Raw genomic sequence first — 13,795 nt, 5'->3', positions numbered from 1 at the left:
TAATACGACGATTTGTGATAAATAAATCGTAGCGTTGAGTTTTTTTTTCATTAACGATATAACGTAATAATAATTAATTAAAATAAAATTGGTAAAATTAATTCAAATTGGCTATTCGTTTTTCTAAAAACACGCGATTTACCGTCTCTGTAACGCGCGAATAATTGTAGCGGGATAAATGGGATTAAAAGTTATAAGTCGCATTTTATAATTAAAAAAAAAAAAAACTTTTATTTTACGATTTATTCTGTGAATCTTTTTATTTATATATTAAACATCGAACGATGTAATTGTTTTGAATCGAGTGAGAGATCCCATTTGTCCATCTTTATTTATATATATACACACATATATATATATATATATTTATATATACATATCGTAGTCATAAATTTTCTTTTAAAATTAATCTCTCTTGTAAGATGTGCGATTGACATTTGGCATTAAACGTTAATTAAAAATTGTAGTGTCTTCTTCAAGCTCGTCTGGTTTGGAAGTGTCATTATCGAAAAAGTAATCTTTCGCGAAAAATACAAAAATGACAAACTCTTATGTTTATTGCACCTCGTCGTATATTTTTATTGTTAACGTTGTGCGCGAAGGGATGTTTGCTCTTTCGAGATGTCTGCGTTCTCATCACAGATATGCCTTTTCACGAACCAATCAAAACGACGACGTTTTCTTTAAACGCGGCAACGAAGTTATTTTTTACAACAATTTTGATAGAGATTGCCGAATTCTACAGAATTAAAACAAAACAAAAAAATGTCTCTGAGGCCTTTTGTAATAGAATAGAGTCGCGGGAGAGATAAACGGGATAAAATCCCGATAGGATCAAAGCGTACATTTCGAAAGAACGAAAGAGAGAGAGAGAGAGAAAGGGCGCAAAGTCAGTGCAAATACACGAAAATAAATCGGGATAAGACTTGACAAAGAGAAAAAATGTGTATACCCCCCGCCCCAAATGTATGATCGGATCCCAACGATTTATAATGTACAGCTACGTAGATTAGGAAGATTTAGCATAAAGATGTAACTATATTATGCGTATGTGCGTGCACATATATACACACACATAAGTATTGTATTATATTAAAAATTTATTTAGTTATTTTATGAATAAAAATGCAAACTTTGCCGGTTCACATTAGGTGTATGTCGTACTTTACAATACTTCCGCGTGATACGCACACCATAACCGATCTCCTTTCGTTTTTTTCATTTTATTTCCCTAGACCGCTCCTTTTATTTGACAAATTGCGACATTCGCACGAAAGACGAATGATCGACTAACAAATGATCATCCGGACAATTTATTAACGAAAAAAAAAAAAATCGAATTTGAAAAATCCTTCGTCCTGTTGACAAAATTTCAACGCGAGACGTTTGCAAAATGCGCGGGAAAAGAAACTAAGAACGACGATTAAAAATGTTTCTTTAAACAATTTTATATATTCTCGTTACATATCTTGGTCTCCGCGAGAGATTTGCGTGTAGATTTGTAGCGGGAGGTCTATAATAAAATGCTGCATCATCAATCGTATATAATATCGCTACAGAATTATATATCCGCATGTATCTATATGTACATAGAGAATTTTGTACGGGCTCGCGCGTGTGTAATAATAGCATATTAATATTAATAATAATAACACTAAAACGGTAGTAAAATCATAATTAATAATCTTACGTCTCGCTCTGATCGGTAGATTGCAAGTATAAAACTTACGTAGAATTACCCATTCTTACACATTGTTACAATAGAAAAGGGATTAGAAGTCGCTTAGTCGTGTTTGTAATCGGCACTTTTGTATGTGTGTAATATATCTCCCTGTTGCGTTTTTTTGTGTGTATATGTGTATACATATATTAGGTCATTAAGTATGAAACTTTGATAATTACATATATATACATGTATACATAAACACACACACACATATATACAGGGTGTCCCAGAATTGCCGTAGGCAGGTAGAAGGAGTAAAACTGAGTCGAACAGTCCTGAACCATTTTTTTCTATTATTTATAATAAAGGAGTAATTATTGAGTAAATCAGGCCAATCAGCGCAGACCTTTAGCCATACGCACGTCAGTGAGCGCTCACACACACGAGGCGCGCGGCTCACTGACGTGCGTCTGGCTAAAGGTCTGCGCTGATTGGCCTGATTTACTCAATAATTACTCNTTTATTATAAATAATAGAAAAAAATGGTTCAGGACTTTTCGACTCAGTTTTACTCCTACCTGCCTACGAGAGATTGTACGGCAATTCTGGGACACCCTGTGTATATATATATATATATATATATATATATATTTCATACTTAATGACCCAATACATATATATGTCATATGTGGTTTACCGAGAAACGCATGGAAACAGAAAAAAAATGGCAATTATAATCGGCAATATAGATAGCGACTATATCGATAACAAACGTGCGACGAAAGCTCAGCGAGAAGCTCTGCTGCTTTCCTTTCCGATATATCTTTACAAGACAGGAGAGGGGGAGAGAGAAAGAGAGAATTGCTATTGCTTTTTTTTTTCTTTACAAAATGCAACTCGCATTGCGGCTCTTGCTCAAAAAACGTATATTTATTTATATATATATACTTTCCGCAGCGGGGCACTGTGTGTGAGTGTATAGAATCGTCTATTTTTATATTGATTTAATGACTCAATCTGCAACACGCGCTAGAGTTGTAACTTTATCTATAAAGTAATATTTTTCTTTTTTATTGCCTCCGGATGATCCATAAATCATGCATCAGATCGGAAAGATGTGGAAAATTTTTATCACTACCGCGAAGATAATGCGCAATGTGTGCAAAGAGAATAATACACTCTCTCCTCCTTGGTGTGTGTGTCTGTGTGTGTATGTGTGTGAGATAAAAACTAAATACCTCTAATATCTATTTATTTAAATTTCTTTAACTTTCAAGCGAATTGCAAGCTCCGTGCGCGACTCGCTCTTCGCGTATATATATTCTAATTAAGTTTTTCATCAGCCTTTCTCATTATACATACATACAACTTTACGCGAAGTAAAAATATCAAAATGTGTGATGTACGATCTCTTCAGTTTGTTTTTTTTTTTTTTACTCTGTACAACTAGTGTAAAAAAAGTTGTACATACAAAAGTTTTCGTATGTATCATCTGTTTCACATCTCTTTGAGAAAACTGAAGAATCGAAAGACAGACACGCGTCTCAAAAAAAAAAAAAAAAAAAAAAAAAAAAAAGAACCACTTTTTCCAAAAAAGGATTCTCTTGACAGAGAAAAAACAAAATCATCCTTGAATCGTTTGCATCCCATTGAGTTAGAAAAAGCGGATACGCGCGAGTTTAGTTCTAAAAACTTTCGCTCTACATGACAAATATTTACGAATTTATTACATTTACCAGATGCAAACTCTCTCTCGCGCGCGCGCGCGCGTAAAGTAATTTCGCAAATTAATCGAGAAAAAAATTTAAATTTTAATTAAAAATAAATTTACATTAAGAAAAAATTAAAATATCTTATGTGCACCGACATCCGCGTTTTTGGTGTGTTATTCTTTTCAAGTTGACGAAACTGTCAAATGTAGAAAGTTTACAACAATTCTATCAATTCGCTCAAAAGAGATCAGCATCAGATTTTTTTTTTTTTTTTTTAGTTTCTACATAAAAAAAAAACAAAATTATGTATATCACAATATCTCTTATAACAATGGTTAAAAAGTAATTAACACAGTGCGTAATTTTTTCAGTCGTTCACCCTGCAGTTGTTGCGACTCCCCTGATATACAATCGAACGATTGACGAGATATTATACGGTGCGAGAGAAGAATTGTTTGAATTGGATTTCGACGATACTACAAACTCGTTCGTGCTTACAACAGCAAAGAATACACGTAATAAAAAGTATTATAAATAAAATCGTGGCGTGTTGCGCGACTTATGGCTCATCCTGCAGCTCCGAAGATTATCATAAAGAGCAAAGAGGAGCCGAGAAGGCGTGAAATTGTTTTTTGTTTTACAATATACGAAAACAAAAATGATTAGTTGCTGGCTAATGCAGCCATTGCGCGAATTAACGTGGCGTTCTCCTCGCGAAGCCGTTCCCGCTCCACGGCCATCTCGTGCTGCTGCTTCAGAAGGCGAGCCTCGAGCGCCATTATCTTGTGGTCTCGGTCCTCGAGAAGAGACAGTAGCCTCCTGTTCTCTTCTTGCGCTCGTTCGATCAACTGAAAACGCAATCAGCGTTCGATTATCGAATTTCTCGAATTAACATAAACGTAGAACAACGCGCGTGTTAATTATCTCTGGATTTGTTTTCGATAGCTTACTTCGTGCGGATTGTCACCAGTTGGCGTTGGCAATCTCGGTCTACCGGTTGTGGTAACGGACGTTTGGGGCTCGTGATTGCCGTGATCCGATTGATTGATGCTGTCGGACTGATTGAGAGAATCGAACTCCTCGTCGTCGGCCTCCAAATCCGAGTGACTAAAAAGCAAACGATAAACAAACGCGCGATGTAAAATAGGCTTTCGCTTATCTCGCGAATATCTCGCACACTGGTTAATAACTGTTTGTATTATCATGCCATCTCTCTCTATCTAGATCACATTAGGCACGACCATCGATGCGGACACAAAGAATATTTAATTGCACGTAATGTCAACGCTGTGTGTTTCTAATTACATTAATGAAAAAAATATCAATCATATTAATGAAAACTGCCAATTATATTAATACAAAATAACCGAGTGTAAGATGTAAAAAAAAAAAGAAAGAAACTTGTAGTTAACATAATTGTTCCGAGTGTTTCAGAATGAAAACTATAGTAAACACACGATATATTGAGAGATACAGAAAACAAAACAAAAAAAATAAAAATACGTAGCGAATTATAAATTGTTCGTTTGATTGCGATTGCTAATGCGACGAAGTTTTAATCGAGATTTCTTCTCCCACGTTTTTTTAATATCTCTCATCACGTTATATTCTTTGTATCGCGCAACAAGTCCGTTAACATTCAATGTTTTTCTGGTTTTGTTTTCTCATCTACGTCAAATATAAACTCGCTACGTTATACGCCCTTTACTATACGCCATGTTACTGCGATGTATTGATTATATAAGGATGCACGTAGATTTGTTTTTTTTTCAGGTGACACAATGCGAATCGGAATGACTTGTTAAAAAAATGACTTGTTAAACAAATTACATGAATATTCTAGCTCCATCGTACTTCGTACAGGTCGTGCCTAATCGCAGTTTTTCTCCGGTACGACGTACGCACTTACCAACTACTGTGCCTAACTACACATGACCTGTATGAAGTACGGTAGTGCCTAGAAAGCAGTGATAGTTTTCATTAAAAAAGAGTCGCAAAATAGGTAGCTACTGCGCCACGACATAAATGCGTACATATATATATATATATATATGTATATGTGTATATGTATACATACATATCTTTTAATTATCACTAATTACGTAGAAAAATGTGAAAATGCGAGATACCTTTTGTTTCGCCTTTGCGTGTACATTCGGGCCGTCCGTTCCTGCAATACGCACTCTTTTGAATAATCGGGACAAAACAATCTTTGAAAAAAAAAAAAAAAAGCTCCATCGATCGTTAAAAACTTTGCTTCCAGCTTTTGATATATTGCGATATTGAAAAATTGCTTCGAAACACAACAGAAAGTTACAATCAAGATTCTCTTTGTGCAAAGAAAAATAACAAAAATGTTATTAGAATAAATCTCAAATCGGAGTTATACGAATCTTTTCCAGTTGTTCTCGCTTCGTCAGAACATCTTGTGCGTGCAAAGAGTAAAACCTGGCATTGGCTGCACTTACTTCTAACAATTCCTGATCAAGAAATTCATTGTGATGCGTGTTGTGTTTAGTTTCGAGGCAAGTGCCGCTAAGCTCCTCCTCATCCTCTCCCGTACTACCACCAGTGCTCTGGGGGAATCATGCGTTTTTTTAGTCCAAAGTGTGTTGGATGCACATTTTTTAGGTATTAAACAACAACAATAAAACTCGATGATACATATCCCATAAGTAATAGCAGCATATTGCTAGGCTTACTGTCAGAATGCGTGAAAAAGATTGGCATACGCAATTTTAAAGATCTCTTTGTGATTTATACACGTCAACCTTTACCGAGCAATTACACGAAGTTACTATCGCGCGATACTCTTGCACGTTTTTTCTCATGTACAAAGAACAACTGAGAACAACTTTCTTTCTCTCTTTCTCTCTCTCTCTCTCTCTCGCTCTCTCTCTCTCTCACTCTCTCTCTCTCTTTCTCTCTTCTCCACGCGGATTTGTGAAAAATTAACTTCTCTTCCAACTTGAGATACTTTGCGCTCATCCGTTTCTTGATTGCAATCAAAATAATTGAGCAGTTACTTATGGGTCGATTGACGGTCACAAACAATGTCGAACCTCTGTTGACGGTAAATGCACGACTCCTGTGCTACGCCGTTTTTCTCGGAGTTTCCGCCGATCGCGTTGCTGCTTCCCCTTGTTTATGTGCGTTGGCCTGTGCAAACAGGATACGACACTAAAGACACTAGAACCAGATCCAGAAAGTATATTAGGCAAATTTTTACGTAGAGGTCGGTGCGTTGCTTTTTGCGTAGCTAATGGACACTCCAAGCGCGGCAATACAAAATTCTCCTTTCTTGATTCTATCGGGGTTTTTTTTCTTTTTTTTTTCTTTTTTTTTTTCATGCGAGCTGATTCACATGCGATCGCGACTTACGTACCGGCCGGTCACACGTTTGTCCTGCTTCCTTATTATGGGTTTGCTCTGCGGATTCTCGTGCTCGGGCGGAAGCACGGAATTGGAGCTTGCGTCGTAGGCGCCTTGCGACTCCTCCACGTCAGGCGTGTTCTCTGTGTATAAAATAGAAAAACGCCGCATTAGAAGCAATAAAAAAGAAAACGATAAATCACTTCGTTAACATTCGATTTCGTAAGTCGCTCTTTGGCATCATCACGCTCCGTTATCAGATACACTGAAGTATGTGTGTTACCCAATCAAAGATTTCTCAAGTTTTCAACAATATGGAAGAATTTCAACACGTACTTTGAAAGCTTATGGAAGACACATCCCCCGTCCGCGGTGGCCCAACTCTGGCTCTGGCGGTTCTGATTCTGGACCGTCTGGACGTTAACTCGAAGTCGTTGTCGAAATCCTCCTGGCTGACGGAGCTGGACGCCATGCCGGTGATATCGCTGCAACGTAAAGAAAGACATCTGGCTCGTGATGCTCGCACCCGCGTGACATACACTCTGCTGTGTGTGTGTATGTGTGTATATATATACATATATAAACATATATAAATACAAAAATGTGCGTGTAATGCAAAGAGAACAAAATAGGTCCTTACAAAAAATACCTGGACATCTGAACACAAAGGGTAGTAGGTTGTGACGTGCGATACCTGTGGGGATGATCTCGTCCCGTGCGGGTGCCCGTGTGTGTGCGGAGAGCGTGTTTGTTTGTTTTTTGTTTTTGGTTTTTTTTTTTTTTTTTTTGGTTTTTTTTTTTTTTTTTTTGTTTTTGAGCGCCTCGATATTTAGGCTTATTGTGTCAGGACTCGTCTGAGAAAAAAGGGAAAAAGGACGAGAAGTCGAGAAGAGAGCTTTGTAGAAAAAAAAACGAGCATCAAAAACGAAAAAACAAGAAATTACAAACAAAATAAAAGAGACGCAGGTAAAATGCAGGCGAAGAGCGACGCGTACGTATATATATACATATATATATATATATATTAAAACAAAGAAAAAAAATGCCGTGAGAGATACGGGAAACGTGCGATCGTGGAATCACCTGAAGAGACTATCGTCGACTGCCGATCCGGTGACTCACTCGCGGCGACCCGAATGCGAGATTGACAGCTGTCAGCCGACGTGAACGACGACCATAAACATCGGCCGAAACGTGCGCATAGTTGGTAGAGAGAGCGTGAGTCGCGAGAAGGTGAGATATCGGCGAGGTATCGATCGTCGAGAGTGACCGCGAACGGCACTGGCGAATCGTTGGAGAACGGCGGCCTTCAAATTTTCCGTGACGGATCGAGTTCGCCGTGGAATATGGGAACAATGACTGCGGTCAACAATCCGACGAACAACAGAGCCGACAACAGAGAACTGCTAGTTCCTCTTCCTTCCCTTGTGTTCGCTGCGCTTAATCAGCTCCCCACCACCACCGCCACTGGCGTGAACGCGATGCCTTGAGAACGTCAGGTGACAAACAACACGAGAGAACGTGAACACAGTGTTCGGAAAGCACCGTGCGACGGCATCGTCGAGTTGCGGGAAGGAAACACGGGTGTGGATCAAATGCGTTCGGAAAAAAACAAGATTTATAATATTGGCCGCGTCGCGGCAGGGTCTTTACGTATTTCGATGTTGGTTAACCTGCGCGTGTTATTTATACACGTTCCACTTGGAACGATGGGCGACGACGGGCACGGCGGGAACTTTCGGTCGCGAGACTTCGCGTTCCCCCGAGATGAGAGTCTCGTGAAATATTTGAAATTTTGTTTTGTCTTAATAACCGAGAAGTATTGTAATTATAAAAGACACACGTGGAGAGCTTCTCGCGCGAACGTTTTCAAGGAATGAAATCGAGGAAACGTGAGAACGAGGTGTGTAAAAAGATAAAATTAAAATTTTGTGTATCGAAAAGAAAGCGTATTTAGAAAAATTATAAAACGTAGAAAAATATGAAACGTGAGTAAAAAAAAAAACAAAAAAGGGTACTTGATTTATTTACACGTTCGCTTTGTACGTGTTTATGCTTTACACACGTTTTATTAACAATAATTGTTTGTAGAACAAAAGCGAGGAGTACATGGCACAGGTGCGCAACAAAATTAATCTAAAAACTTAAATGCACAATTGTACGTAATTCGATTGCGCCGATGCAAAAGTAAAACAAACCCCTTGGATAAAAAAAAAAAATTCATTTAGAAAAAAAAATACATTAAAATTATATTTTACGTAGAAAATTACAATATATGTAAGTCGAAAAAAAAATTACATGTAAGTCGCAAAACAGCATACAAAATTGAACAAAAAATAATGACACGTGTGTTTTTTTAAATCGCGCGTAGCTTTACTTTTGACAGATGGTTTTATTATTATTATTATTATTATTATTTGAATTCTGCAACGAGAACTTGTGTTTATTACGAGCGGAATAAACGATTGTATACGCTTTGTTTTGTATGCTTGATTCCGTTCGACTGACTTATGCATTTGTTCTCGAAATGATTCGGCTTGTTGCAACGGGAACATATTTTATTTATCGCCGGACAAGCGGTCGCGACGTGATCCTGGCCGCATCGCGGACAATCCTCTAAAAACTGACCCGTGCAGAACGACGAGAAATGATTCATCTTGCCGCACTTCTCGCAAGTTGCGCCGTGCGCGATGCAGCGCGACTGAAAGTGACTCGTCCCGCACTTGGGACAATCGGTCACGTATCGCGCCCTGCAGCATTGCACGAAATGATTGTATTCCTTACACTTGTCGCACTGTCGACCGTAAGCCGGACATCGATTTCTCGCGTGGCGCGAACCGCAACGAACGCATTCGAACGTTTCGGAAGTGTAGCGCGTAAGCGAAGACGAGCGATTATCGGCGGGCGTCCGCGTCATTAGTTCCTCGTACTGTTTCCAAAACAATGCGATCTGGTTAAGATCCTGCTGTTGCAAATACAACAACAAGTTCTTTCCTTTGGATTGAACAAAAGGAATGGCTCTTCCCGTGAATCTGATTCTCGTGATGTCCCGCACAAGTTTCTCCTTCACGACGCCGACGGGATCGTTGTGATTGCTCGCGATCGCAAGAAGCTACGAAGAAGAAAACATAAATAAAAAATTTTTTGAGCGTGTCGTTCTTTTTTTGCGTAAAAAAAAAAAAAAAAAAAAGAAACTTTAAGCAAAAAAGTTTTGAAAATGTCAGCTTACCGTCAAGCTGTCGATGTACTGATCGACACTTTCGTTGTTTTGCTTCCTTCTGGATCCGAAGATAAAGTACACGTCTAAATCGTGCAATAGCAATTCGAAATCCTGCGCCTGATCGCCGCTTCGAGGATAGACATACTTCGCCGCCTGACATCCCGCCGGTCCGATCACCATCCATAAGATGTGAATCCGTTGTTTCGTATACACTTTTTTATTCTGAAGAAAAGACAACAGCTTCAGCCTCCACGCGTTCCAATTTTTGCCCAAATCCTTTTCCGGTTCTCCGACCAACGGAGGAAAATCTTTGAGCTCCTTGTACACATCCGATGCGAATAACGTTTTACCGTCTGCTGTGTACACAATAACACATATATTTATCAAAAAAATAACAATAAAATATATATTTAAAAAAAATTGTACATCGTAAAAGAAGAAACAAAATTGTTAAACAATCAATTTGTTAAACCTACTCGCATCCATATTTTTGTACTCGATATCTTTTCTCTTATTTCCGTTATTTCGTTTTCAACTTCAAAATATGACATTCGAGCGCCTGTCGTAAAAACGACAGTCTCTCCGCGAAGCGTCAGAAATGCTGACACGTAAAATCTTCTCTTTTCTTTTTCCGTGCAAATGTATGATATTACGACGGGTGTGTATGCAAATCGTACATACACACACACACACTAACACTAACACTTTCTCACTTCCTGTACAGCGTCCTAAACAAATACAAATAACTTTGTACAAATTTGTGTATGTTGCGAGACAAATTTTACTCGCGTTTTTCCCAATTGTGTTGTTGTTATTTATGTGTGTGCGCGAAAAACTGCATTGTTTACCACTCGCAATTGAAATGCGAAACGCACTGTGTCGTTATCTAACTTTGTGACATTTACTTCCTTGACGTTGGTATATGTGAAGCGAGAATGTAAAAAAAATGTATTATTATTTTTGAGACACACAGGGGCGGGATGCAAAAAATCACCGACAAGAAATTCGTGACGAACAAATCGATCAATTGTGCAACGCAATTTCGTCGCGACGATCGCGCGCGCAGCACTTCCACACGCGTCAGCTTCACTGCGTGCACTGGAAAAAAGCTTACGTACCGACCGAAACAAAGACGATCTCTCGATCGGATCGAGAGGATGATGTTTTTTAAGCAGCGTTGCCATATACCTATGTACATCCATATGAGTACATGTAATACTATATATGAGATTAGATTCGTCGAAACAATTACTAAGCCAGAGTACAAAAGCATAGATAACGATATCTTGGAATGTTTTTTTTTCAACGAGCTTTGAATGCGCGAGCTGAAAAAAATCTCGTATATCACACTACTTGTATCGAGATAATCTTGCGCGATTTTATTAATCTGCGTTTTTGTTTATTTAGAAACAATACTGCGATAAAATTACACGTATATTGCAAAAATTCTCGCGCGCGCGGATCATTTTGCGATTCATTGCACGTTGAGCAAAAATAATCCAACTCATCACAAACGTAAGTACGGAAAGAAACGAAGAATTTTTGCTACTTCTTATTCCTCACCGTTCGTTACATTGTAACAGTTACTCTGTCTGTCGTAATAATACGCGAAACGCGACTGACGACGCCTCGCTTGTTGTCCGCGTTTTTCTTTTCTTTTTTTTTTTTTTTTTTCTTTACTAAGATGAACCTCGACACAAGATGTGAACCACCAGAGCGAACGCCTTGGCGGAATGAGAGATGACTGTTATCTCAAAACAGTGCTCTAAGCACAGTAAAATTGTTACTTTCATGTTATTTTTATGTATACGTATGTGTACACCGTGTGTACGTTTATTTCTTGCAAGTGTTGACACTTCACATACGTTTCTGTGACTTGAGACACGAGATAATGTTGCGTTTCAATTGTCTTGAAATCACAATCCACCAGCTATTCTCCGCTAAGATTCTCACGCACGTGACACACGTCTCATCATTGTGTACAGGGTGAAGGAATTGTTTCTTATTAAAGTAAATAATGAAAGTTTGTGAAAATTGAAAGCAAAAAGTTAAAGGATCAATAGGAGCCAATACAAGGTGTGTCGAATGTATGTAAATTACTTTTATTCAAATAGAATATATATATAGTGTTCAATTTTTTCAACTAGATGACAACCGAATTGAAAACTGCGCACAATTGTTTACTCCCGTCAAGCTTATCAATTAACGTTTTAAGTCTTAATTTTTGTTCATTAAAGAAAATTCATTAAAAAATCGAAACGTATGATATATATATATATATATATATGTATATATATATATATATATAGTCAAAAGAAATATTACAATCAGCTGAGAATTTAAAACAACCGTAAGACTGTAAAGTATACTGATTCAGTCGATTTTTTATCGTTTTAATTTTCGTTTACTGAAGACAATCCGAAATAAAAAAAAAGGATCATAACGTATTGTTCAATTTGAATAAAAGCAATTTGCATACATCGATCTTGACTGGCACCTTTCAATCTTCTTTTTTTAAAGATAATTGCTTTTTTTTATGTGTAGATTTTAAACTTTATCACATATCTTTCTCTTATTTTAGAAAAATATATTGTTTTTTTTTTTGAAAATTTATTGCTTACAAAGAGGCAAAAATAGTAATTTTTGCAGATTTAATATATTTTTTTTCCTTATTTTAAGAGTGTGTTATACACAAAAAACGCAAAACGTGATGTAATGTAAAGTTGAAAAAAATGCGCGAAACGAATGACCGATGTATCGTTTTCGATATCGCTAAGAAGTTCGTAGTTTATAAGAAATCCGCTTATAAAGAAAACCTGTTATCGACTTTTATTCTTTTTTCGTTCGTTGTTGCGCGAATATATACGTCAAAAGCGCAAGTCCGCGACCTATATAATAATAGCACGCTTCCAATTTCCTCGCGGGGCCCTCAAGATACAACGTCGTATCGCGAGTCTCTTCGCACATTGGTAATTCAGTTTCGACGTTACTTCGATGTGTCTCACGGGTGTCCGTATCATTCGAAATTACGTTGGTGATACCGTTCTTCGCGACTAAGTTTACTCTCGAACCACACACTATTGGGTGGGAAAAAGGACGTCCGCGTTTTATCCGGCGCGATATCACACATCCGTTACTCAGATAATACGCGCGCGAGTTTTATATTTTAATAGAAAAAAAAAAAAAACGTAGAGAAATGTTTTGAAAACACTTGAAACACTTCTTTGACGTGTTTGAAGTTTCTCAGAAAAACTGTGTTTCTCAAAGCAGGTCACGAAGCTTCGCAATTTTCGATATTGAACTCCTCGAATCTGAGGAGAGGAGGTACGTACGAGTAAAATCGCTCAGTTGAAGTAACATCGATCCCTCCGCAATCACTTGCAATTAGTAAAGACAAAAAAACAAAAAAAAAACACGTCGAGATTATCGATAGAAATAAATGAAAAAAAAAAAAAATTAAAACCGCGCGAACTTGTTATTTGCTTGTTAACAAATATTTTTATTGCGAGAATGTTTGTCTCGACCACAAATTGCACGCAACTCTGATTCTTTTGTGTTGTAATATTGTGTTTACACTATTTTTTTTTTGGAGAAGGGGGAGTTTAATGAGAAAAATGGCTCCGCGAGGGAATCGGGGTCAGTTCGTAATCGTGGAAAGAGCTTCGCGATTTCTTTCTCGGGCGGCGGGAGCGGCGATTTTGTTTTTTTTTTTTTGTTTTTTTAATCCGTAATTATTTTAATGCGCTTTTCATTAATTAAGAGTCGACGCGCGCTTGGATGTCAGGGACATCACGCACTCTTTGAATGGCTCTATTAATATCCGTT

General features: G+C 37.7%; 2 protein-coding genes across 7 annotated transcripts; both read right to left on the bottom strand.

Annotated features, from left to right (window-relative positions):
• Window positions 1-2,537: 2,537 nt before the first annotated feature.
• Window positions 2,538-8,505, bottom strand: LOC109858544 (PRKC apoptosis WT1 regulator protein-like). Of its 5 annotated transcripts, none has more exons than XM_020435915.1 (9): window positions 7,834-8,505; window positions 7,400-7,604; window positions 7,087-7,235; window positions 6,764-6,893; window positions 6,441-6,567; window positions 5,847-5,954; window positions 5,508-5,548; window positions 4,329-4,485; window positions 2,538-4,226 (listed from the first exon to the last, which is right to left on the bottom strand). In XM_020435915.1, the coding sequence occupies exons 2-9, from the start codon at window positions 7,405-7,407 to the stop codon at window positions 4,041-4,043; spliced, it is 906 nt and encodes a 301-aa protein (XP_020291504.1). In that variant the 5' UTR covers window positions 7,408-7,604; window positions 7,834-8,505; the 3' UTR covers window positions 2,538-4,040. The 5 variants fall into 5 exon arrangements, with proteins under 5 accessions (XP_020291504.1, XP_020291503.1, XP_020291506.1 ...); XM_020435914.1 differs by having other exon boundaries at window positions 7,391-7,604; window positions 7,834-8,501; XM_020435917.1 differs by having other exon boundaries at window positions 6,441-6,537; window positions 7,391-7,604; window positions 7,834-8,498.
• A 535-nt stretch (window positions 8,506-9,040) lies between these two features.
• Window positions 9,041-11,145, bottom strand: LOC109858537. Of its 2 annotated transcripts, none has more exons than XM_020435900.1 (3): window positions 10,447-11,145; window positions 9,980-10,323; window positions 9,041-9,862 (listed from the first exon to the last, which is right to left on the bottom strand). In XM_020435900.1, the coding sequence occupies exons 1-3, from the start codon at window positions 10,454-10,456 to the stop codon at window positions 9,197-9,199; spliced, it is 1,020 nt and encodes a 339-aa protein (XP_020291489.1). In that variant the 5' UTR covers window positions 10,457-11,145; the 3' UTR covers window positions 9,041-9,196. The 2 variants fall into 2 exon arrangements, with proteins under 2 accessions (XP_020291489.1, XP_020291488.1); XM_020435899.1 differs by having other exon boundaries at window positions 9,980-10,326; window positions 10,447-11,143.
• Window positions 11,146-13,795: the final 2,650 nt, after the last annotated feature.

This window comes from Pseudomyrmex gracilis, unplaced genomic scaffold (assembly GCF_002006095.1).
Source record: "Pseudomyrmex gracilis isolate BER0280 unplaced genomic scaffold, ASM200609v1 scaffold_212, whole genome shotgun sequence".
NCBI classification, from domain to species: domain Eukaryota; kingdom Metazoa; phylum Arthropoda; class Insecta; order Hymenoptera; family Formicidae; genus Pseudomyrmex; species Pseudomyrmex gracilis.
Note: the sequence above shows the minus strand (reverse complement) of the source record. Positions and strands in the feature narration are given on the sequence as shown.